The following is a 26,991-nucleotide window of genomic DNA, read 5'->3' as shown; positions in this document are numbered from 1 at the left end:
ATCGAACCCGGGACCCCTGTGACCAAATGCCAGCACGCTAACCATTTAGCCATGGAGCCGGACTCCAGTTCTGGAACTTTGGACTGTTAGATCGGCAGCTTAGTCCTGTTCGTTAAAAGTGAGAAAATGTGTGGTTTTTCATTTGATCGAGTATTTCATATGAAAGCATTGCTTGCCATTCCAACTAACGTCATTGTATGTTCATTTCAGTTGGGAAAACCACTAAGAGAGAAAGGCAGGTGGAGAGTGAGTGTCCACCATTATAATGAAAGCTCCCCAATCTGATTGTGACTGATGGTAGGCAAGCAGGCGTACCATTATAGTGAACCTAACTCAGTCTTCATATGAGAAAAGACGTTTGTTGACTTCCCCGTCGGGTTTCTACGGTAACGTTAAGAGCTATGCAATTTCATACAGTCTTGCTCACAACGTGTACACTACCTAACCTAGAATTCTGTATACAGTGTAGAATTCCGTAGCGAAGCACGGGTACATCAGCTAGTATAAAATAAGAGTTTTGTCTGTATATTGCTCAGAATTTGAAAATAATGGTATTTTTTTATCGGTCATGACCACAGTAACAAGGAAATGCGCTTCATTCTTTTCCGTAATGTCTGTCTGTACATGCATCAATAGAAAACGGCTAAAGAGAATTTAATGAAATTAGGTAGGCGAAGTCGGGGAATAAGTAGCTACAATCTAAGCCATAAATAATTTTATTGACTCTGATAGACATGGCAGTTTAGGGGAAGGCTTAAAATTTAATTCTTAAATATTTACGTTATTAGTGGTCCTATCTCATTGAAAACTGGTATACGAAGTCAGAGAAAAAGTCGCTACAATCTAGGCTACAAATTATTTTATTCACGCTGAATAAAATGGTAGTTTAGCGGAAGGCCTAAAATTTAATTCTCAAATATTTATATTATTAGTGGTGGTATCGATAAATACTACATAACCAAAGTTTTATAGAATTAAATTTCCGACCATTTATGTCCTATACATTTTTACCGTACCGGCTATGATAACACAGATATTCATGAATTTGTATTTTGGTTTCTGAGTCCATATCGACGCAGAACCACGAAAAAATGGATTAACAGAATTTAATGAAATTCGGTATATAGAGTCTGGGAATAAGAAATTACAGTCTAAGATATAAACAATTTTATTCACCCTGGAAAATTGTAGTTTAGGAAAAGGCGCCTAAAATTTAATTTTTAAATACCTATGTATTTGGTCCTCTCGAAAAGTACTACATAACAAAAATGACAGAGAATACAATCTCCGATCTTTTGTGTCTTATTCAGTTTTACCGTACTGACTATGATAAGAGTGGTATTTCAGAGTCAGAAGAAAACTAAATGTGAAGGCCCACAGTATCAAAAGCACATAGCATTGATCAACAATAACATTACATTGGCCATTGTTTGTTGTGATGTTATTTGTGTCTTATGCTGCCTCTCAACTCCGATAGATGGGATTACTGCTGCGTGCCAAGAATAATAGCCAGACTGAATAATGGCGGGAAATAGCCGGGGAGTTAGAGAAACTTCCTTCTTTAGCATGCCATTCCTCTGGTTCATACATTTTCTGATACCGTACAGCTGGTACCTACAAACTGCTCCATCATAGTATTCCAGTTATTCGATCACTATTCTGACGCGCTCTTTTGAATGAGCAGTGTAGATACTTAAGGCAGAGGCTGACTTAGTAGTCATAGTGGTAGTATGGCCTGGTCTAGAATAACAATTTAGACCTACTCCAAATTATAGCACTACAATTCACTAAATAACTCAAAATTCAACCTGAAAAGAGCCGTTTCTTAAGAAAAGCTTCTTCCTCTTCACTTTTATTAAATTCTACATTCATTTTATTCCAAATAATCAGTGAAGAGGGGGATTCTCCTCTGGTTTGGAGGGAAAATTTGCCTCCAAGCCAGATAGATTTTTCCACCGCCAGTGTAATGAATTGATATTTTCCGACTCATCGGGTACTCCTAGGATACAGGTTAGTAAAAGGGCATCGTTTTTGCCCTGGGAGTCTTCACTATTCGACCCTCTCCCCGCCGAAAAAAGACGAAGAGTGTTCACGAATCACGGCTGTCTGCGACTTGGTCATTCCAACTCTGGAACTTTGGACTGTTATATTGGCAGTGTATTTCTGTTCGTTTAAAGTGAGAAACTATGGGGTGTTTCATTTGATCGAGTATTTTGTATGAAAGCATTGCTTTTAATCGCACCATTCCTACTGACGTCATTATAATGTATATTCATTTCAGTTCGGAAAACCTCTAAGACAGTCTTTCTGAGGATGTAAAAAGGCAGGTGGAGAGTTAGTGTCTACCATTATAATGAAAACTCTCTAACCTGATTGTGACTGATGATATGCAAGCGGGTCTACCATTGCAGTGAAAATTCCCTACCTCAGTCTTCATATGAGAATATATGTTTGGTGACTTCCCGATCGCGTTTCTAGGGTAACGTTAAGAGCTATGCAATTTAATACAATCTTGCTCACAACGTGTACACTAGAATTTCGTATGCAATGCAGAATTCCGTAGCGAAGCACGGGTACAACAGCTAGTATGTCTATATTTTCTTGTAACACATTTTTCTACTGCATGATTTCTGACATTTATCGCAATTCACGGCATAAATTACGATTCTACCATGTCGTTTCGCCGTATTCAGGCCAATGAAACGGTACTGTATCAGCCTCCTGTCCTTCCAGTCCAAACCTGTAGCTTTAAGATTTTTAAACACTTCGTCCCAACTCACATTATTGAAAGCCTTTTCAATATCTACGAACGCTACATAGGTGTACCTATTCATCTCCAATCTCCTTTCTAATATTGTTCGGAGAGCTAAGATGGCTTCTCTTGTTCCCATCCCTGTCCTAAAGCCAGACTGGTCCTGATCAATTTGTAAATTGTTATTTATCCTGTTTTTTTATTACTGATAGTAGTATTTTGGATGTATGAGAGAGCAGAGTTATGGTTCTGTGATTGGAACATTCTGCACTATTTCCCTTTGTTTGGTATCATAACCATTTTGCTTTAGATGAAGTCTTCTGGAATTTCACCATCATAGCATCTGCTTATCATGCCATCCAGAAGTTCTTTCAGTTTCTCTCCCATATTCTTTAGCAGTTATCCAGTTACGTTATCTGGACCGGTAGCTATATTTTCATGTAACCACCAAAGTGCCGATTCAGAACTCCCTCCTTGTGATTGTAGGACCTTTTATCATCTTCCTCTACCTCATGTTCTGGTTCAATACACATTAGATTATTCAACATATTTCCTCCTTCATACAGTTGTTCAAGGTATTCCTTCCACCGTGCACTGATGTAATATTTCTTCCCATTATCTCTTAATACAGAGCTTTTCGCTTTAGGTTTCTGGTTTAATATTTTAATGCTCCTATATGCTCTGTCCATCCTTTCTTCAACAATATTTCTGATATTTTCACTTACCTCGACCATCCATGCTTCTTTCGCTCTTCTACAGAGAGTTGCAATTTGATTTTTGAATTTTCTGTATTGTTCTTGGCTTTCTGTCATGTTCCCTCCCCGGTACTAATTTCTCTTCATTATCAGATCCAATATTTCTCTGTTTTCCACGGTGTAGCATCTACAAGCTATTGAAAATACCAAATTGATAAATGGTGACTAAAATAAGTATAAATAACAATTGCAGGCATAATTAACTCTGTAGAGCAACAAGCAACTCTCCCTCCCAGGGCGACAGTCATCAGACTGACGAAGCTTCAGACTTGCTTTACAACCTTACCTGTTGGTCTTTACCCCTGAAATTAAATTGAGTAGCATGCCAGGTTTATCCTTACTCCACTGATAAAAGATTCACTCCAAGTTCCATTCCATGACTTTACTCCCAGAATAAGAAAAAATATATGACAAACACCAACAATAATCATTACTTGATGTGACCCACTAGTATTTGCCATTCACAAAAGACAAATCTACAAACAACTATTAAAAAAAAAAAAATTAATAAAAAAAAAACCACCAACAAAATCATCTCTTAATGAGACCAACTCATGTTTGCCGTTTACGAAGGGCAAATAGACAAACAACTAAGAACCATCAATAACATTATTTTCACTATATACATTTCATAACATACCTCCAGGTAACAGTCCCACTGCACTCCTTACTGCTACAGAAGAAAAATCCTAATCTAGTAAAGGAAAGTACGACAATTTTCTCTACTTACGGATGCACCCTTCTTTACGAAGAGCATCCCTAACCTTATTTACACACTTCTTCATCGATGTCTTGAGTCCTTCCCGATTGCCACACAGGTTAGTGTGACGCCTCACGTTTCTTCAACTGAAAAACTGCATATTCGGCCAACGATTCCTTTAGCAAGAATTAGCTCTGTGCACAACCACACATCCACGACAGAATGTAGATGCAATATGTACCACCACATCCACTCTACATTATTTCAAGAAGAAATATAGTGCCATTATTATGCAGAGTTTTAGAAACAAACACGTAGTAGTGTCTTTTACAGAATAGCCACCGGAAACTCATTAGCATCTATGATTATAGAGTCCTCACTCCATAATGGATACTGAAGAACGCATGGGAAACCATGGGGGTGAAGGTGAGATACGACAAAAGTACAACAGGCTGTATTTCAGGTCCAGACCACTTGGAAGTGCTGCAGGGTGTAGAGTCGCGTTTTAATTGGCTGACTTGCCTCGTGGCCTATGCTCGTAAAATGGAAAATGGCGATTTAGTTCTGTACTCATTAATACTGTTTAATTCTGTATGGTTATGAGAAGAAGTTGCGACGAAGAAGGAAACGGTTAAAGTTTTTAGATACGGTACGCTTAATATCCAAGTGGTGTTGTATTTTTGAGTTCTGTAGTTTGCAATTTCATTGTAAGCTACATGTAATCAGAATATAAACATTGTTATTTTCTGCCCGAAGATGCTAAGTACAGCGAAGGTAAGTTATGGAAATATAATTGTAAATAGTGTATTAAATTATATTTTTTCATTCCTTCCATTTTTTTGTCTTCGGCATTGAAACTTTGTTTATAAACGTCATGTTCTTTATTTCAGAGAGGTACCAGTAACACCGTGAGGTTGAAGTACTCCTGCAAGCTTCCAGCATGTACAAGTGGCTATTATGCTGATATTACTGGCAACCTCAAAATCAAGAACAACCGAGCTCGATAGCTGCAGTCGCTTAAGTGCGGCCAGTATCCAGTATTCGGGAGATAGTAGGTTCGACCCCCACTATCGGCGGCCCTGAAAATGGTTTTCTGTGGTTTCCCATTTTCACACCAGGCAAATGCTGGGGCTGTACCTTAATTAAGGCCACGGCCACTTCCTTCCCACTCCTAGCCATTTCCTATCCCATCATCACCATAAGACCTATCTGTGTCGGTGCGACGTAAAGCAACTAGCAAAAAAAAAAAAAAAATCAAGAACAAGCATTTTTATAAATTTCCAAAGGAAACAAAGAAGGATGTTCTGAAGTTCTGAAGCAGTGGAAGCATGTGTGCCGTGTGAGTGATAGTGTAAAATGTTCCAGTTTTTTTGGTTTGTGGAGACCATTTCCTTGAGAAGGACTTCGTTAACCACACTAGGCTCCGATTAAATTATGATGATGTTCCCAAACACCTGGAACTTATCCCGTATAATCCATGTAATTTAGAGATTCCCATGTCAAGTACCGGTAATAGTATTTCATGAAATAGAAATGAAATTTCAGTAATTTCACAAGCAGGATTTGTAATTTGTAATCCAGATATTTCAGTGCTAAGTGATGTTGAAGGGACTGAAAGTGGAGAAAACACACAATCTGATATGGATGGAGGTGAGTATCATTTTTTGTCTTCACCCATAAGAGGCAAAACAAAAGTGTGGTGTTTTAGGGTCAGGTGTAAAAAAAATCTGATTCGACACCTAAGAAGTCAAGAATGTACACTATTCATAGAAACACAGTTGCGAAGTTAGCAAAGTTGATAAAGGTGTTAAAAAGTGAAAGATGGGAATTAAAAGTACTGAAAGATTTGTATGAAGCCAAGAAATTCCAATATATTGAGGAAAATCTAAATGAGGTCAGCAAATCATTTATCAATGCTCAGTTACGGAACGCTTACAAAGCTCCATCTGCTATGGGGTGGAATATTGAGGATAAAGTTATGGCACTTTCAATTTATAAACATGGGCCTCGCTTAAATAGATATTTGGCTACTCATTTTTATCTTCCCTCTGTCAGGCTTTTGAAGTCTTTACTATCTCAAGTACCTTTCGACACTGGTTGAAGTGCTCAAAGTAGAGGTTTCTAAAATGTCTGACAATGACAAATACTGTGCCCTCCTATTTGATGAAATGTCGCTAGAAAAGGGGTTATATTATGAGGCTAATAAACAACGCATATGTGGGTATGAAGATCTTGGTCATTTAGGAAGGTCATCTGCTCTAGCAAATCATGCATTAGTTTTCATGTTAAGAGGTATTCACAGAACTTGGAAACAAATTATTGCCTATTATTTCACCACAAATTCAATAAGTAGTGTAGCCTTACAGCAGCTGATTGTGTTTATTATAAGTAAATTACAGGAACTTGGGTTGAAAGTTGTTTGCACAGTTTGTGACCAAGGCTCGACAAATCAGAGAGCATTGAGAAATCTTTGTCAAGCTAATTTAGATAGACCCAGCCCATTCCATTTTCTTGTGAATAGTGAACCAGTTGTTGTAATATATGATGTTCCCCATCTTCTAAAAAATACCAGAAATGCTTTAATAGAAAATAAGATTTAGGTTAATGATCATAAGGAGGTAAAATTTGAATACATTGAGAGGGTATTCAATATAGACCAAGAGAAAAGATTTAAAACTTTGCCCAAACTGAGAAAACAATATTTCAACTTCCAGGATAGTTATGTAAAAATGAAAGTTAAAGTTGCTGCTGCACATTTAAGCCATACTGTGGCAGCTGTAATTGAAACACATGTAGCTCTTTAAGTGTTGCCCTCAGAAGCTATATACACAGCAGAATTTGTGGAAACAATTGACAAGCTTCTGGATTCCCTGAACAGTTGTAACCAGAATGCCCATGAAAGTAAGCTGTATTCATGTGCCCTTTCAGGAAATTCTCCATACATTGAGTTTTGGAACAACTTTCTGAAAGAGATAGGTACCTGGAAGATAATAGACCTTAAAACTGGTAGAGACAAGACATGCATGTTTAGCTTTATTGATGGGTGGCAGATCACTATAAGATCTGTTATATTTTTATGGAATAGGTTGAAGAAAGTAGGATTCAAATATCGTAATTTGAAAGCTCTCAATCAGGACTCATTGGAGAATGCATTTTGTTGCATTTGACAGCACGGCATTTCCAACACAAATCCTACATGTTTTCCGTTTATAGCAGCTCTAAAAACCTGTATCGTAAATAATATGGCCTTGCCCTTCAAGACTATGAGTAACTGCGAGAGTGATGATTGTTTTCCCCGTAGCAATTTATGCCAGTTTTTGAAGAGTGCTGATGATGACAATCCAGGAGTAAGTGACACTGGCTATGTTGATCCTGAAGGCATAAATTACTGTGTAAGTCAGACCAGTGAATCCCACTCTGAACTGTTGGAAGACAATCAAGCTGTGACATATATATATATATATATATTGAAAGTTTTATATGTAAATAATGAGAGAGAGAGAGAGAGAGAGTGTGTGTGTGTTTTTTTGAAAGTTTTAAATGTAAATAATGAGTGTGATGTGTAAGAGAAATCTGTATTCACCTAACTTGACTGAAAGCCATTTATTTACATCTTTCAAAGAAAACAGTTCATCAACTAACTTGCAGTATGCCAGTGAACAAGTGAAAGATTTTCTGCTTCAAATTCATGACCAACTGTATATATTTTTGGACAAATATGGTCATACAGGAGCATTAGAAGATAGTTTTAAAGGTGTATTCTCTAGGCCAGACTATTCCTTTTGTAGAAAACATTGTCTTGAAAATGTAATTTTGCAGGCAGCTATATCATTTCACATTTACAAGTATGTAAAGGATTGTAAACATTTGGTCAAGAGGAAGTACTCAGCTGGACATGAAAAAAAAGCTAAAAAATTCAAATCCCAGTAAATAATGTAAACCATGTTCTTTTTGCTATAATTTATTATCAAGTTAGCTGTATATAGGCCTAGGTAGTTTTGAAACTTGTGTAGTTGTATAGGCTGTATGATTGCTTGTCCTTTTTGCTGCCGCCAAGATATTTTCTTCATTGGTCGATTGGGTTTGCTTTGCCATATGTTGGTGGCCTACGTAATTTAGTTTTAAGGCTTGTGGTTTTAAGGTTGTTTTTTGTTTTTTTGTTTTTTGTTGTTTTTTTGTACAGACTGGATTACTTGTCCTTTTTTGCTAGCACCAAGTTATTTTTTTCATTGGTCAGTTGGGTTTGCTTTGCCATATGTTGCCCTGGGTAATTTAGTTTTAAGAGTTGTGTGGTTGTAAGTACAGTATTATAGGTGTATAGCCTATTGTATACTGCTTGCCCTTCGTTGATTAGGTTACATATTGTCATATGTAGGCTCAGGTATTTTAAGACGTGTGGTTGTTTATATTATTTGTGTGTATATATATATTTATGGTTCATGGTGTGGGTTCCTGTAGTCACGTCCTATGTCGTGAACCATGGGCAACGGTTGAGTGGCCTAGCAAGTGGTCCTGAGAGTTGGGATACCAGTTGCTATGGAAGAGGAGTGGGCATCTCGGACATATTCTGAGTAGTGGCCCTCCTTGTGCTCAGGCGGCTAGGACTATAAAATCCACCGGTGGTCCCATAACCCGTTAGAGGGAAGCATTTTCACTCACTGGGACTGTGTTAATAAGGTTAGGTTAGCACCCTTCTTCGCAGATGATTAAGGGTAGAAAAACTACAACGAACAAATTAGACTGGAGTATATGGATAAGATTTATGAAAATTTCCAGGGATTAGACAGCCAGCAGGTTCAGGATAAAGAAAGAGGATAGGTGGGTGGTATACCAGGTACGTAATGGTAGAAACAGCAAGGGAATGTATAGGAACAACTATATGAAAATCAGATGGATCCAATGCAGGACTTTATTCAGAACAAGGAGAGAAGACTAAGTTAGGACTGAACTTGATGTACGATCAGCTTTTCGTTGTGGGGTCATGTAAGACTAATGGATGAGTGGTAATGATAGGTGTTATTGTTTCAAGAGGGAGTACAACTAGGCAACCATCCTCTATCCACACTAATCAGAGGGAAGAAATGGAATGATCCGACACATGTTGAAGAAGGAAAAGGGCCCCAAAGGGTGGGAAAATGAGACTCCCTAAACCTCCATATGTAATACCGTCAGCCGGAAAAGAACAAGAGTTGATAAAGGGAGGTCGGATAGCATAGACAGTGAGGAGCCTGGCACAAGTAAGTGGAAGCAATGCTAGGACAAGAGATATCATGGTGTTGTTCCACCGTCCCCAACCATAGGAAGAACCAATGGATGAGGATGATTCCTAGGAGAATGATGGACTTAGTCATGGAGAGTAAGAGAGGTAGGGTGACACCAAGACAATGGGTGATATGAATAAACCGGAGACGTATCTCTTGTCTCATAAATATTAAGACATGTCTCAAATGTATATGAATAAAAAAGCGATGTCTCAGCAGTGACCTTTGCTCCTTGAGACACAGCTTGTTAGCGGATTCTCTCGGAGACACATCTCCAAGTGTATATGAATAAACTGGAGCTTTGTCTCTCTGAATGGAGACTGATCTCAGAATTTCTTGAGACTGCCCAGAAGGTGACTCAAGGCGATAGAATCAGGCTGAAAACGTGATGTCGGAGTTTATGATGGTTTTAAAACGGAGAAGAAAAATTTATAAAGCAGGAAGAGATTCTCTCGAACATGATTGATTATAAAGAAAATGTGGAATGGTTAGCACAACATTTTCTGGAGCCAATACACGAGACATTCATATAACAATAATGATAAAGACGATGACGATGATAGCCATTAGCGATAGGATTTACGTGCATCATAAAGTCTAAAATGTTCAAAATCAAACCAGAAATATGCAAAACCGTGCAACATACAATTCTGAAAATTTTTCTTAGTAATTATTAATTTAATTATTCTTAATCTATTCCACATTTATGACTTTTTGTGTAAACATTTTTTCTATTCACAAAATACGACTAAAATTTTATAAATAAAATTAATTCACAATCACGGAAAAGGCTGAAACAAAACATAGCTATGTTTAAGATATGACTTACAATTATTCAAGGCTTTCTTTATTCACTTCGTCCTGCTCCTTAAGCTGAATGGTCAGCGTAGTACTCTTCGGTTCAGGGGGCCCCCGCGTTCGATTCGCGGTCGGGTCAGAGATTTTAACCTTAAATCCTCAACATTCCTGCAACTCACACACAACACTATCCTCCACTACAGTAACACGGCAGATGACACCCATCCTCGTCAGAGGGTCTGCCTTACAAGGGCTGTACCAGGCTACAAATAGCCACACGAAATTATTACTTATTATTATTATTATTATTATTATTATTATTATTATTATTATTATTATTATTATTATTATTATTATTATTATTATTATTATTTTGATATCTGGAAGGATATTTTTTCATGTCTCTATCACATGTTGGCCAAATAGTATTGAACGAATGTGCGAGTATCTTTGGTCCTGGTGTACATTATCCCATTTATGTTTACTTTAAGTGCTGTAAAATTCCCTGCCCATGCCTTCTTCGATTGCACTGTTTCTGAGTTTATTTCAAACTTTCAACTGGCGGCTCGTGCCCTTGAGAAAAATATGCTGTAACTGGTTTCACAACATTTAACAGATTCGCATAATGACATTATTCGGTCAATGATTTGCTGCCTCCGAATGCTGCTCTTTCTCAACCATGGCACCAAAATCTCGCTTGCGCCGAATACTACAAGGGAAGCATTTGGTTTGGATCAGGCAGATTTCGATGAAACTTCGATGAATTGTCAATCCACCTGTTTTAAATTTATTGCTGATATTCACTTTGTCATAAAATCAACGACATTGTTATAATTAATTGCTAAAGAACAACTGGGTGGTTTGCAGCTGTATTGACCTCCTGTATGCACTGTAGAAATGCGCTGATAGTTCTATTTTAAAGTTACATTAAACAGTGCGCTTTAGAGTGAAAATTAGATTTTGACAACATGAACAGAATGTCTTGCTCGTCAAACCCATTTTACTAACATGCACAGTATATGAATATTTCAAAATATTAGGCTTTTAATACTTCTTTGTCATTTACAATTAAAGCTAAAATATGTAATGTGAAATCCTCGTCATTTGTATATAAACTTGCATGCTATAAATACCCTTAAACTTTCGGATTCTTGTTGAGAGTTTCATTTTGTCACACTGCGGGTAACCTATATAACAACGTCAATCATGCAGTGATGTTCTGATGTCTTAATTGATCATCCTACCATGTTTCATTGAAATCGCTGCCATCTACACACCACGTTCCATTTAGAACTGGAGCAAAAATTTACTGTCAATAAATACTGGTACCAAAATATTATTTCACAGCAGAACGGTTATCACCATTGAGTTCCGGATGTCTTAGCTCATCATGTTACTAAGTTTCATTGCAATTTGTCCGGTCCAAATCACACAACTCCCTTGTTAGTTATATTCGTTTATGAATATGGACAGCATTTTGTATTATTTCTGTGTTTTGAAAGTTAGAAATTTAGACAGTTTATGCAACAGTATGTAGGTATTGGTTGTATATTATATACCGGGTGAGTTGGCCGTGCAGTTAGAGGTGCGCGGCTGTTAGCTTACATATGGGAGGTAGTGGGTTCAAACCCCATTGTCGGCAACCCTGAATATTGTTTTCCGTGTTTTCCCATTTTCACACCAGGAAAATGCTGGGACTGTACCTTAAGGCCATGGTCGCTTCCATCCCACTCCTAAACCTATCCCATCGTCGCCATAAGACCTATTTGGGTCTGTGCGACATAAAACAAATTGCAAAAAAGTACATTATATGCAGAAATTTCCCTAGTTATGCATAGGTATGACCAATGAAATCTTCATATTCGTGAAGACTGAAGTACGAAGCATGTTTAAAAAAGTGTTTGAGTGACTTTCAATGACCGCAGAAAATTAAGCATTTGAATGTGGATCTTAAATGTGATGATAAATATAATGTAACTTCTTACACAATATCTTGAAGGAAACTTACAAGAAAAGAAACCTTAAATCAGTTGCTAGTATACTAAGTGTACGAGCCACTACGTTTATGTAAGCCTAGAAAGAATTGAAATAATAACTGTAGTGATTATTGAATATTGATTAATACGAAAGGTATAGTTTGCAGAATAAGCTCCCAAGTGAAACACAACTGAGGAAGAAGAAAAGGCTGTCAAGAACTATTCTAAATGAAGAAAATATCGGTGGGTGTTCGATTTCGGTTGTACTTGTTTGTTCTGCTCTTTTCTCCCTTTCATGTAAAATATTTTCCATTTACAGTTGCAAAACCTGTTTTTGCACTGAGATGAATTCTTCTGGGTTTTTTTTTTTTTTTTTTTTTTGAGAACACACTGTCGCTTTTCAATCTTTTTCGCTTGTAAATCTAACACTATCATCTGTTCCAACAAAACCACTCTTTTTTGCTCTCCGATTGTTAGTTCACTCGTCAGCTGACAGATACCAGAGCCAGAGTGTGAGACTCGTCTCAAGCGGAAGGAGACAAGTCTCGTTAGCGAGAAACAAACTTTATTCATATACATTACGAGTTCTGTCTCGCAAGTGACTTCCGTCTCAATCCTCCTTCGAGACTTGTCTCCGAGTTACATCTCATTTTTATTCATATCACCAAATGATGGTTAGACAGAGTTCTAAGGAATTTAAAGGTCAGGTCCCCCTGTGGGTGGGGTGGTAGAATAACACCCACGGTATCCCCTGCCTGTCATAAAAGGAGACTGAAAGGGATCCTAGGGACTCCAAACTTGGGAGCGTGGGTTAGCAGGCAACCACAGGGTCCTTAAGCTGAGTCTGGCATTGCTTCCAATTACTTGTGCAAGGCTCCTCACTTTCATCTATTCTCTCCGACCTCCCTTGGTCAACTCTTGTTCTTTTCGACCCCGATGGTATTAGGTTGCGAATCCTGGGGAGTCTTTCATTTTCGTGCCCTTCATAGCCCTTGTCTTCCTTTGGCCGATATCTTCATTTTTCAAAGTGTCAGATTCCTTCCATTTGTTCTCTGTGATTAGTGTTATATAGAGGATGGTTGCCTAGTTGCACTCCCTCTTAAAACAATAACCACCACCACCACCACTCAAAGGTCGGAGGTGTAGAACTAAATGAAACCACAGAACTTATTGATATAAGAGGGCTTTGAAGAGACACACAGTAGTTAACTCGCAGAGGATTGTAGACTATATGGTGGTGGGCATAACCGTCTACTGTATAATGAACATTTTTATGTGTATTTTATTGATGCTTGTACTTTTGCTGAAGGCATGGTACCGTATTCTCTTCATTAATTGATGAAGGCCTAGGCAATTTTAAGACTTGTATGGTGGTAAACATTGTTTGTGTACATTGTAATGAAACTACCACCTTGGCAACAGCCCTAAATGCAGATCGCTGATTTGATTGATTGATTGATTGATTGATTGGTTGGTTGGTTGGTTGATTGATTGATTGATTGGTTGGTTGGTTGGTTGGTTGGTTGGTTGGTTGGTTGGTTGGTTGGTTGGTTGGTTGATTGATTGTCTTTTTTTTTTCATGTACATAACCTTTCTCTGAAGGAAAGGTAAGTTTCCTCCGCTTATCCTGTTGTCATTTATACTGTTTATAATGCTTTCAATAAACTTTAAAACATCAAATGTCATCGTGATGTTGTTTTTATTGGTTGATGAGGTTATGTTTGTGTTTCACCCACAGAATACAAATCACTCAAAGCTCCTTATTCCAAACTGTACGCATAATGGCATAGCATGCCACATTGTGGTCCTGTTCCCAGTGACAAAGTTTATTTTTCAGCTTGTAGGTTTCCAAATGGAGCAAGATGGCGTGCGATTGTGGTCGCGTAACTGTGAACTTTCATTCGAGAGATTATGGGTTTGAATCCCACAGTCCTAAGCCCTTGAAGGTGGTTTTTAGTTTCCCAATTTCACACCAGAAAAATGCAGGGGCTATACCTTACTTAGGGCCACGGTAGTTTCCTCCCCGTTCCTAGCCCTTTCCTATCCCATCCTCGCCATGTCATTGCGACGTAAAGCACACAGAAAAGTATATTTAAAAAATAAAATGAAACCAGAGAGGCCTTTTTCGCTCAAGAAATTTAATGACTTTTATTGTATTTATCAGTTCATGATGATTTTTTACAAAACTATGAAAATACAAAGTAATTTATGAACCAGTAGTAAAACATATTGCGCAGTCATGCCATTTTCATTATGCGAGAAAAAATTGTAGACTATTACATGTTATTCAATATGTTAAAATACTGAGAAACTTGTGGGGAGGTGGATATCCTAAATAACAAAACGAACGTTTTCATACTAGGAGGTACTTTGCAAGCTAAGATTCTCATACCTATTACCGCGGCCAGCTTGATTCGTCGCTCCCGCTAGCACAGCAAGGGATCCATTCGGCTGTGGTATCACTTAGCAGCCAGACCACTAGGAGCGCTGTGGTCATCTTTGTTTCCAAGCTCTAACATGGACTGTGCACTTCTGTTATATATTGGTGTTCTGTGTAGGAAACTATGCAAAGTAGCTCCCGTGCACAGGTCCGAATGAGAAGCAGAAACAGAATTACTTGCCGCGCACACGTACATACTTATATAGGCTTGCTACATGTGGTTATAACATCCCGAAAACTTTACTGGTAGCAACTCTCTCACAGGCACTTCTTCACGAGTCACTCAATCAACCCAACCTTGCTTAAAACAAAGCCCTCGTATTGGCTATTGAGCGTCTGATGTGACATAGAACATCCACTTGTGTACATTCACATTGATCAGCTCCAATCTTCAGCCTATATTACCTGCCGTACCCGGGTTTCCAAGCCACTTTGTTGCAACACTTTCAACTGACTTCAACCGTCTTTCCCGATATAGCCGCTGTTTTCCATGTTGCGCAATTCGTTAGCAACCTACACTACACTGCCATGCCATGTACAGACTCTCACACAAATTAAAGTTACACAGATACAAAATTCCCTATGACAAATTCTTCTTAAAATATTGTGTTTTTACATTATAAATCAACAAAATTACATGATTTTCATGATTTCAATATTACGAATTATTTTACGAAAATGTTCTAACCAAAAATTTGGGGATCATACATTTGTACAGTTACAATACCTCCCCTTAATTTGTGAAGATTAATTTGCAGTACATATGAGCAACTCACAGTCTTTCAGAACAAAAGTCTACACAGCCAGTCAAATTCACTCAAGATATTCAAGATATTCTTGTTGACACACACAGAACATCTGAACTTAAAATATTTCACCTTACATACCTCTTAAGATTGTGAATATTGTGTGCACGAATCATGTCACCTTTATTATTCAACAGATGATAAGCACACTTGCCAACTTTCTTACCTATTGTGTAAGGTCCGTGATACAATTTTAAAAACTTATGAATTTCCTTATTGTCTGCAGAAGAAATGTGTGGAACCTTTAGTAACACCTCCTCCCGTACTTCAAAACTATCTCCATGATGCCTCCCCTGCTGCATCATCCTCCTATCAGCTGCCTTCCTTAAATTCTGCCTCACCGAGCTCGATAGCTGCAGTCGCTTAAGTGCGGCTAGTATCCAGTATTCGGGAGATAGTAGGTTCGAACCCCACTGTCGGCAGCCCTGAAAATGGTTTTCCGTGGTTTCCCATTTTCACACCAGGCAAATGCTGGGGCTGTACCTTAATTAAGGCCACGGCCGCTTCCTTCAAACTCCTAGGCCTTCCCTATCCCATCCTCACCATAAGACCTATCTGTGTCGGTGCAACATAAAGCAACTAGCAGAAAAAGAAAAATTCTGCCTCGCTAAATTGATCACCTTTGTGATACCACTTCTGCTGAGGATAGATCTACCATGGTTGCCAATCTTGCACAAAAGCTCTCTTCCCATTCTTTCACACACAATTTACACAGACTTTCATTCAGAACACAAATACATTTCACAATCAAAACAGCCCTCCTGTCCTGAAAACAAACTACAATCGCACATCTTGCATCAATACTCTTCCGCACTTCATTGAAATCATTCGTACTAATTTCAGCATTAGATATTTCACTCAACATACGTTTGAATCGACTTCCTGTTCTCCCATACACATTGCCATTCTCACTTTCTTCGAACTTTCTCCAAATACCACAAAGCTTTCCAACACAATTACTCATAAAATCTTCAAACCCTGAATCCCCATAATATTCACAACCCCTCTTATGATTCTCATTATGCACAAAATGTGACCTAACCTCCACTTCACTAAGACTTTCACCCACACCATTGACAGTTTTCATCCACTCAGCCTTATCGGACATACCAGCTTCAATCACCTCAATCTCATTCACACAACCCTTCTCACATTTTTCTTCACTCACACTCTCTCTCTTCCTGAAATCATTACTATCACTGACCTCGAGACCCCCACCATTACTACTAAATTCTCCCACAATTCTTACATCTTCCATATCTTTCATCATTGTTCCCACTCGCACATCATTCATGCCATCAACACTGTTGCTCTTGACCCTCTTAACAGAAGTTTCATTAATCTCAAAATCATCACTACTCTGACACATTCTCGACATAACATTAATCTCCTCACTTATACCAACATCTACAACTTGACATGTCTTCCTCAAATACTCCTCCTCCCCAAAATAATCTTCATCACCTTCACAACTAACTTCCTTTTCAATTTCTGCAACTTCTCAAAGAGCATCAATTACCGCAGTGTTATCATCATCAATTTTAGCACATAGGTCCTCCGACAAATCCTCCTCCTTTTCTTCACACCCCTTGCCCCCAAAATCTCTCAGATCACCACCTTCCCTCCCTACATTATTAATTGCTTTCTCCACACTACTACCCCAATCATTAGCTGCCGTGCAATGTTTATCAATTAAATTACTTACCTCCCCCCCTACATTACTAATTTTATCACTTAATTCCTTCCCTTGATTACTAATTTGACTACTCAAATTATTCCCTTGATCAATCAATTTGGCCAACTGCTCCAATACCAACTTCATGAGATTCTCACTCACTCACACACACACACACACACACACACACACACACACACACACACACACTCACTCTGTCCTCCCATATTACATTAGTTATGCTCACTACTTTCCCCTTCACCCCCCAGGGCAATTCCATACACTTTTTCCATAGACATACTCACTCTGAAAACTATTCATCAAAGTTTTGTGTACTTGCATCAGAGCTGCTCTCCTGATCATTAACCGACATACTTCCTTTAATATAAGATTTATATAATATAATATTTTCATGATTTCAATATTACGAATTATTTTACGAAAATTACCTAACCTATCATCGCCATAAGACCTATCTGTGTCAATGCGATGTAAAGCAACTAGCAAAAAAAAAAAAATTCCTAACCTAAAAATTTGGGGATCGTACATTTGTACAGTTACAATGGAGTCTTCCTGTTCCCAGTGTTTCATGAGCTACACCAAGCGAACTGTCTTTAACAGTATCCCATTTCATTTCTTTAATTCCTTTTGTTAATTCATTTGTTTTTTGTATTGTACATGAACATTCATAATTTGGCAGTCTCTTAACTTGGCTAGATCTAAAGGTTTTGTTTTTCGATGATCGATTCTTTTCAGTTGGATACTGCATTTGGCCATGACTAGGCAATGGTCACTGTCAATCTCTGCCCCAGGATAGGTGTGACTTCTTTTGACTTGATTGCAGTATCTTCTCTTGACAAGATGTATTCTTTCTTTTTTTGCTAGTGGCTTTACGTCACACCAACACAGATAGGTCTTATGGCGACGATGGGATAGGAAAGACCTAGGAGTTGGAAGGAAGCAGTCGTGGTCTTAATTAAGGTACAGCCCCACCATTTGCCTGGTGTGAAAATGGGAAACTACGGAAAACCATCTTCAGGGCTGCCGACAGTGGGATTCAAACCCACTATCTCCCAGATGCAAGCTCACAGTCGCACGCTCCTGACCACCCGACCAACTCTCCCGGTCATTTAGATAACGGTCATTGTTACCCGGGGCTTTCCACGTGTATCTCCTGTGTAATAGAACATCAAATACTGCAACGTGTTTGTCACAATTATGTTGTACTGATCACAGAAGTCTAGTAACCTCTCCCCTCGTTTGTTCCTGACACCTAGACCGAACTTCCCAATTCCTTCTCAGTCTGGTTGCATTCCAATAATAGTATTGAAATCTCCCATGATTATTACATTACCTGATTCCTTTGTTATATTCTGTATTTCATCAATGTTCTCATACATTTCTTCTATTTCTTCATCCGAGTATTGAAAAATGAGTGATACGGAGTAAGTCGTAGGACAGTATGGCCTTCATTGTGAAGCATCTCATCAACAATATACCTGGTTTAAAAAAAAAAACAGAGGAATATTATGCATACATGTAAGTAAACAACATTACCTGAACTTATGTTTAGATGCTTCTATACCTCTTTAAATGACTTTGATTCATATGACACAACCTCTAAAGCTCATCTTTTGTTGCATATTCTGGTGGAGACACCCCATTCTGCCTCAACCATGACTATACATTAAAGGGAAAATTAAATTCTGTAACATCATTAAATATCATTCAGTAGAAGAAAATATTCAATCTAGTATAATTACTTACTACTTTTCTGGCAGGACCTAGTGTTTACAGAGCACTCTGTCTTCTGGTATGAGCTAGAGCAATTTTGTTACTTTCATTGATCTGTCTCTGTCTTATCCTTGGCTTTGACAATATGAAAGTGACTGAGGTATGAGCGATGCTAGTAATGCCATTCCTTGTGCAGCCAGTCCCTGCTATGAATGGTGTGAAAACGTTGCTCATAGGGTCGGTTGGTGCATGCATTTCAGTGGGCTTGGCAGACTGATAGGTAATAGCAACTTCTGGCTCAGTGAGGAAAGCAACGGGAAACTAACTCACTCCTCATTTCCCTTGTACGCCTCTTCAGTGATGCCTAGGCCATCTATGACAGCTGATGGCAGAGCTGTTGAGGATCCAACCAGCCTTAGGGCTGAAAACTGAACATACATACACTGATTGATCCTTCCTGCATTTCATTATTGGTTGATGCTCCACAAGCTTACAGTGATGTGCTGCATTATCCATCACAATAACAAGTCCTATATTTCTTAATTCTACGATTGTGTTTCCACCCACATCTGAAATTTCTCACTGTTTATAGCACCATGATGATCTTGATTTCTCTTCAAATTTGTTGCAAGTATTAAATCAGCACCTGCAAAAATTTTGAGTTTTAACATGAAGTTATTTATTCTAAAAAAGTATTCCCTAAAAATATAAGATCACCTTCTTCAGGGATATTAATAGACAAAAATTGTGATTTCTGTTGAAAGACAGAAAAAGATGTCTAATTTTAAGTGCAACTACAATACAGCAAAGTCACCTGATGATAAGTCAATAAATTACTACTTACTCTGCCCTCCCTTAAATTTGTTATGAATATACTTCCATTAATATATCTATATTAGAAGTCCATGATCCCTTGTTTTAATGATGCATCTAGAAACACTGATTTTAATACCTTGAACAAATGTAATTTTAGAGGTGAAACTTCCACGGTGTGTAGAATTATTTAGGTATTTTTTTCCATTTTATCCGTATTGTTGTTATCTGTACCTTATATACAGTTTGCCGACGTTTCCAATACATTGCAGTATTCCTTTTCAAGGCGATTGAAATACCCCTTCTCGATCCGAGGTGGTCAGTAATGTAATTGTTACAAATACTGAACCTATATCAGGCACTAAGAAATAAGAAGCTTGAAAGGCGTCCAACAGTCAGCTATCATACATTGATTCAGGTGGAGATTGTCGAATAAAGAACAAACCTAATAAATAGACGTAGAGTACAAGTAATTTGCCGATTCCAGTATCCAGTAATATTGCATGAAAATATACTGGAAAGTTTTAATTGAAGTACCTCTCTAAATTTAATTATTGGCCTAAAATGAATACTTACAGGTCTTTTGAATAACCAAGAGACCCCTGAACAGTGGAGAAGTCAAATCAAGAATCAGCAAAGTAGTAAGTTATAATGCCACTTCCTGTATCGTGCCAGTTGATTTCAATCAATCAATCAATCAGTCAATCATTCACCACTGAACTACATTTAGAGCAGTTGCCCGGGTGGCAGATTCCCTATCTGTTGTTTACGTAGTCTTTTCTTAAATAATTGCAAAGAATTCGGAAATTTATTGAACATCTTCCTTGGTAAATTATTACCAGGGCCCAGATTCTGATGACATGTCATCTTTTAAATGGTTCACCACAGACAATGCTAACTTATATACAAATCTGGTTCATGGCCCCCATATTACAGAAATGCATATTATTTAAGTCATTTTTCATCATTTTTCTAAGTATTTTATTTTTAGGTCATTTTCTCGCTTTTCACGTTATGTCATGGAATTTATTAGAATATTTTATATGTTGTGAATCATTTTCTCACATTCTTAGTGGTTTATGATGCATTTTTTTGTGTATGGTACTGGATATTAACGGAACTGAAAGTGAGGATGAATACGAAGACCTGATAATCCTCACAACTTTGTTCAACCCTTATTTCTTGGAATATCCACATTAGGCACACTTGTGCTTGCAGCTAATCTGCAAGCGATGTTGAAATCGAGGGGGTAAGAAGGCAGACAACAGTAGGCCCAGTAATGCCAGTCTGGTTAAGTACCTTAGTGCAACCATACGTGTGCTAAGTGGATTCGTGTTATCGGCCGCAATTGTTTTTCGAGTGTCTTAAAATGTCGAAGTTAAAGCCATCTAGAGCTGTTCATTTCAAACGGATAATTTCAGAATTCGGCAAGGATGTTATCACCTCCGATGGTGAAATTCTTTTCTACAAAATATGTGGAGTTAAAGTGGCAGGGAATAGGAGATTTACCATTCAGCTACATATCGGCCGAGAGAAGCACATACGTGGAGTCCAAAATAGTAGCAAATTAAAAGTTTCTCAACTGTTAACTATCACAGTCCTCCTCCGATGGCAGTACTTCCTCTGTGTTTTCTAAAAGCTTGTGTGAAGCTTTGGTTTCTTCGAACATTCCACTCTGGATGTTGAACAATATTAACCCATTCGCCTCACATTTAAATACCATAGGACTTCACTAAGAAATCAGATTTAAATACCACTTTACGGCCGTTGTCATCACACTATTATTTAGAAAATCATACAGAACCAACCAGTAAATATTCCTTTCTGAAAATTTGCATGCATGATAACAAAGTAATAAACTTACCAATGCCGCTATTTTAGTACGTCTGCTGGGTGTGGTACACCTCAAAACATTCTTCTCAGTGAAGAGGTACGCCACACTTCTTGCACTGCCAGCAACTTTCACTTCTTTTACCCCGGCTGTAGCACACAACACACCTTCTTGTGACTTTTGATTTCTTCTCTGTAGAGGACATACGCATGGGAAAGTGGGCCCATGATTTAGCTTGTAATCTGGTGGGGGTGGTGCTCGCTGAAGGTCGACCTCAAACCGAGTACTTTGGCAACTGAACAGTCTCTAGTAGCTGCTGTGCAATGCTACTTCTGAAGTCCGTGTAGTTCGTCTTTCTGTTAGCAGCGATCTTGTGATACACAGTGAAGAAATTGAAAATACACATATCTAGGAGGTGCATTGCACTGTGCATTGCATGATGGGGAACAGAGCTGTAACCTGATCCTGAAGATCAACACCACCCATTCCCTTCTGGTATTCAAGGCCACACTTGGGCTTTATCACTTCTTCCCTAGGGGTTTGTCCTCTCTTTCGTCTGAGTTTGCCTGTCCCTGTCATGTCAGCTGATTTGTGTTTAGTGGTGAGAAAGTGAACATCCTTGTTATCTTTCCACTTCACACACAACATACTGTTGGCAGCCTCTTGTCTCATACTCTTCATGTTTTAGTTTCGTCTTACTGATATCGCAAGGAATGTCTTTTCGGTTCAGTCTAACAGTTCCAATTACATTCATCTGCTTGTCGTGTAGCCTTTTGAATAAATCTGGGAAGAATACCAGTTATCTAAAAACAATGTATCCCGTTGGCCTAACAAGGGTTCACACATGTTGAGCACAACGTTCGTACTTGCTGGCAGACTTGGATCCGTTACATCATCACCTACATAAATTTGAAACACAGACAGTAGCCAGAACTTGATTTACAAATTTTGTAAATTTTTATTCCAAACCTAGAACGTATAGACCTATTACACTGGACAAATGAAAGGCGGCCTTTGAATTTCATTAGACTTTCATGTAGAGCAATGTCTTGTGAAGGTAAATATAATTCTGAAAATTTGGAGCAGAAATGTTGTATTATAGGCCTAATCTTTCTTAGTTTGTCACTATTATTGACTTGTTCATCATCAATAAAATGTAAAAATTGTGAAATTATAATAAATCTTCCCCTGCTCATGGTTTCACGAAAAATAGGAGTGTTTATACACCTGTTTTTACTCTAGTATATCTGTATTCTTGACTTTCGCACTTGTGACATTAGTATAACTAACGCAAAATATGCCCTAATTTCGTTGGGTGTAGTCTCAAACCATTTGTCATCGTCTCTCAACTTTTTTCTGTCAGAATTGCTCAACTGTTTTGCTGCAGATGAATTTGTCTCGACAGATATTTTGTCAAACAAAGGGTTCATGTATTCACAAAAAACTGAGAGTTCACATAGTGGCTGCATATCAAACTTTTTCAATAAGTTTTCACTAACCCCACTGTATTCACTAAACTTATGTACAACTGGTTTATTATCACTTTTTGTCCAGATCCAGTCAGTCAGGTTAGTCTGTGCCGAGGTACGAGCTCATTTAGAAAGACTCAACTCAGCACACCGTTGTTATTTGCATCACTTTCAGTGTCATCAGAACTATTATACGCATCGCTAGTACTCGAACTAAGGACTTCAGCGTCTATTTCATAATCACAAACATCACTGCCTTCAATATCACTCTCTAAAACACTATTAGCTTGCATATTCCTTCTTCATCAACACCAGCACATCTGCTTGACGCCATGATGGTAACTGATAAGAGCGAAATAATATGAAAAAAAGATTCACTTATCTCTTGTTCCAGAAGTGTGTGAGAACCTGGTGAAAGGGAAAAATCCGAAGCCACATGTGTAAACTTCAGCTCAGAATGCATACAAGTGGCATCTGTGGGTTAGTGACTGAACTACATGGATTGATGTACAGCTGTGCATTGCCGCGAACAGAGCTCGTCATTTGATTAATATGCTACGAATAAATATGACGAGTTAGGGTCGTCAAATGATGCGATTGGGTTAAATTGAGAGATTTCTTAGAAAGTTATACTGGCCGTGTAATTCACAGCAGCACCTTAGTTCACAAGAATGATGTTTCTTGTCAGGCTTGAGATTGGTGCACATGCAGTAGCCATGCTTACCCTCCACACCCCTTACCCTGCAAGTATGCAACTTCTCGTCAGATGACCATAGTACCTCTCTGCATTTACTATCGTCTTGAAAATAGCCCCAATTATTCATCTTGCACTAACAGCACACCAAACACCAATCTTCCTATCATAATGAGGGACTTAATAAACTCCATTACACCGAGCTCGATAGCTGCAGTCGTTTAAGTGCGGCCAGTATCCAGTATTTGGGAGATAGTAGGTTCGAACCCCACTGTCGGCAGCCCTGAAGGTGGTTTTCCGTGGTTTCCCATTTTCACACCAGGCAAATGCTGGGGCTGTACCTTAATTAAGGCCATGGCCGCTTCCTTCCCACTTCTAGCCCTTTCCTGTCCCATCGTCGCCATAAGACCTATCTGTGTCGGTGCGACATAAAGCATCTAGCAAAAAAAAACCCACTCCATTACGATTTTCTGCACACCAGTAGCGAGAGTTATGGCTGTTCACACAACCATTAAGATGAAACCAGACCTCATCTAAAAAGAATACGAGCTGTGGGTCAAATAAACGATCGTTCAATGATCCAAGATACCACTCACAATATCTCACTCTTGTGGCTGAATCAGCAGGTTTTAAACAGTGGGCCCGAGTAATCATATACGGTGTGATGTGTAACAGCTTTGTAGCTCTGTGTGCAGAAGAAGCGGAAACCTCTACTTCTTGTGCTAAATTTGTGAGTGATGTATTCGGTGACCATTCAAGATTCACACCAATATCATCTAGCTTTTCCTCTGTTAAAACTGTTCGCATGCGTGCATGTTTCTTATTGAGCACTGAGCCAGTAGTTCCAAATTTACTTACAATTATTTGAATCTGTGCTCATGAAGGTGGCACTTCACTGGGAAATTACTGAACAAATGCATTGCATACCTGTCAAACTGACTCAAAATAACTTTTACATGCAAAAATAGTGTTGCAATGATAACTGTCTCACCATGTTAACAGCTGAGATTCAGACTGGCGACTGATGCTTGTAAGGTTGAACACGTGCATGCTACTTGTAAGGTCAAGAACTATGCGCGCACCACTTAGATGGTCTTAGTTTATATGGGAGACCCTGCATATGTGAATCACCTAAAACTTGAACCCCTATATTTCTGAAATGGAAGGTGCTATTTAAGTGCTCTTTTCACAGAAATGAAGCGTAACCAACGGCTCATAAACTTCCTTCCACCTTTAACGTGCTGTATAGTATTACAAGGGGATCAAGTCCTTTCCATGAAAAGCACTCCAATCTCCATCAGATTTCACTTTGGGCACTCTACAGACCGTGGTGTATCATTCGCCTGGCATTTACTACACCCAAACCCACCCATCCAAATAGTATGTGGTGATTCAGCACTCTAAATGTGTCCCCATTTGTCCACTGACCAGTGCAATACATGCGCTCAACCAACCGTGATGATGTGTGATTTTCCCGTACTACTGTCTTCAATGCTTGACGATCCCTGTTGGTCAGCTCACATGGCAAACCTGCATGTGGTTTTGTTGTAGTTGCGTCTTCCCATTTCCACTTCACAATCACACCCCAACTCGTGACATCAGTATCTTGAGAAGGGCGGAACAGACCTCACCAAAATTGCTTACTGATGTGGCATCTAATAACCATTCCAAGTTCAAAGTTTCTAAGCTCCTACTCCACCCCCATTCTCCAAGTATCTCATAGCACTGAATCACAAAGAGCCATCATCTGCCTTTTGTAGGAGTGGTTATAATGAGATCTAGGTTCAAATATACCTGTACAGGGGAGTGTCTGGATACTTTGGTCAGATAGTGTGCTGTATTCATGTTATATGACTTGATTTTTCACTTTTTTTGTATGCATATATTGAAATTTTTCCTCATATTTCTCTTTTAGAGCCTCTCCCATTGTGAACTGATCACAGATGAAGGAATCCGTCACTTAGGAATATCTCCCTGTTCAGCAGAGAATTTGACTGTGCTAGAGCTCGACAACTGTCCTCTTATTACTGATGCTTCCCTGGAGCATCTCATCTCCTGTCATAACCTACAACGTATTGAACTGTATGATTGTCAACTTATTACCCGTGCTGGTATTCGTCGTCTCAGGGTAAGTTGCATTTAGTGCTGGGTTGTTGGTTTGTTTGTGTTGGTAACTAATAATATGAATGTCATAAAATTCATAAACATTGCTTTTTCCTCACATGCAGATCTTGTTGATGAAATTTTACATAACATATGGGTTTTCAAATGCCGTTGCCAAAGTGTAATATGTACCGGTTTGCTTTTAAATCGGCAAATTGTTTTTAAAAAATTAATGGTGAATATTTCAGAATTATTTTAATTGGAACTTTAAATGTGAGCATGAGAAATAGAAATGACGATACAGCACAGGAGATGGTGCAGGATGAATGTACTTATTGTGACTGTTGGGTCAACAGAATATCAATATAGCACAAAGTTGTAGGAACTTGAAGCATTGTTAAAACGTTGTAAGGGAGTGATGATAACAAAAATGAAAATTTATTTCTAAATTCTGCTGTGTACAAAGCATTAAAGAAAAACAGCTAAAGGTACAGAAATTAAAGACATTTAAATTAAAAATAACACAGCCCATACTTGTAGACATGATGTACGCTTTTAGGCGTATGCCGTATCAAGAAAACAAGATGAAATTCTTAAAGTTTTGCAGAGAATTTTGTTCTGCGTCTTCAGAAGAAAATCTTGACTGTTCATGAGAAAGACTTCTCCAAGTTCTCTGCGAATTTCATCTGGTTTTCTTGGCATGGCATAAGCCCAAAAGCCTATATTATGTTGACAAGAGAATAGTTCATTGAAACATAAAATTATCCATTTCTTACCGAGTGTCTAAAAATTATTTTTTAGAATTCAAAGTAATCCTCAGACAGTACAGAGGACCACTTTCTTGATGAATGAATAATACTAATTGTACCGGGAGGTACACCCCAACGCCGCACATTTAAATCTTGCGCTTAAAAGAACTCCTCTACTGGAGAAACCGTGAAATTGAAACTAGACCAACTTATAAGTTTACTCAGAAGATGTCACCACAGAAATCTGATGTAATTTTGTTATTGTGAAGTTTCCTGTACTGTGTGAATTTCTACTTGTTTTGTTTGCCCTTCATCAAGAAGTTTGGACATTCTTCCATAGATGTCATTACAAAAAAAAAAAAAAAAAAAAAAAATATGATCATGCACCCTGGTGCGAAGTGAAAGAACTTTTGATAAATAAATTTTGTATTCATA

General features: G+C 38.4%; 1 protein-coding gene across 6 annotated transcripts in view; it reads left to right on the top strand.

The window, feature by feature from the left end:
* Positions 1-26,991, top strand: part of LOC136874049 (F-box/LRR-repeat protein 20) — a 458,706-nt gene that overhangs the window by 393,821 nt on the left and 37,894 nt on the right. For all 6 annotated transcript variants that reach the window (XM_068227643.1, XM_067147555.2, XM_068227641.1 and 3 more), the window contains one exon: positions 25,620-25,832. In XM_068227643.1, the coding sequence (XP_068083744.1) occupies positions 25,620-25,832 (213 nt within the window). The remainder of the gene's footprint in view (positions 1-25,619; positions 25,833-26,991) is intronic.

This window comes from Anabrus simplex, chromosome 5 (assembly GCF_040414725.1).
Source record: "Anabrus simplex isolate iqAnaSimp1 chromosome 5, ASM4041472v1, whole genome shotgun sequence".
NCBI classification, from domain to species: Eukaryota; Metazoa; Arthropoda; class Insecta; order Orthoptera; family Tettigoniidae; genus Anabrus; species Anabrus simplex.
This window is presented reverse-complemented; position numbering and strand designations above follow the sequence as displayed.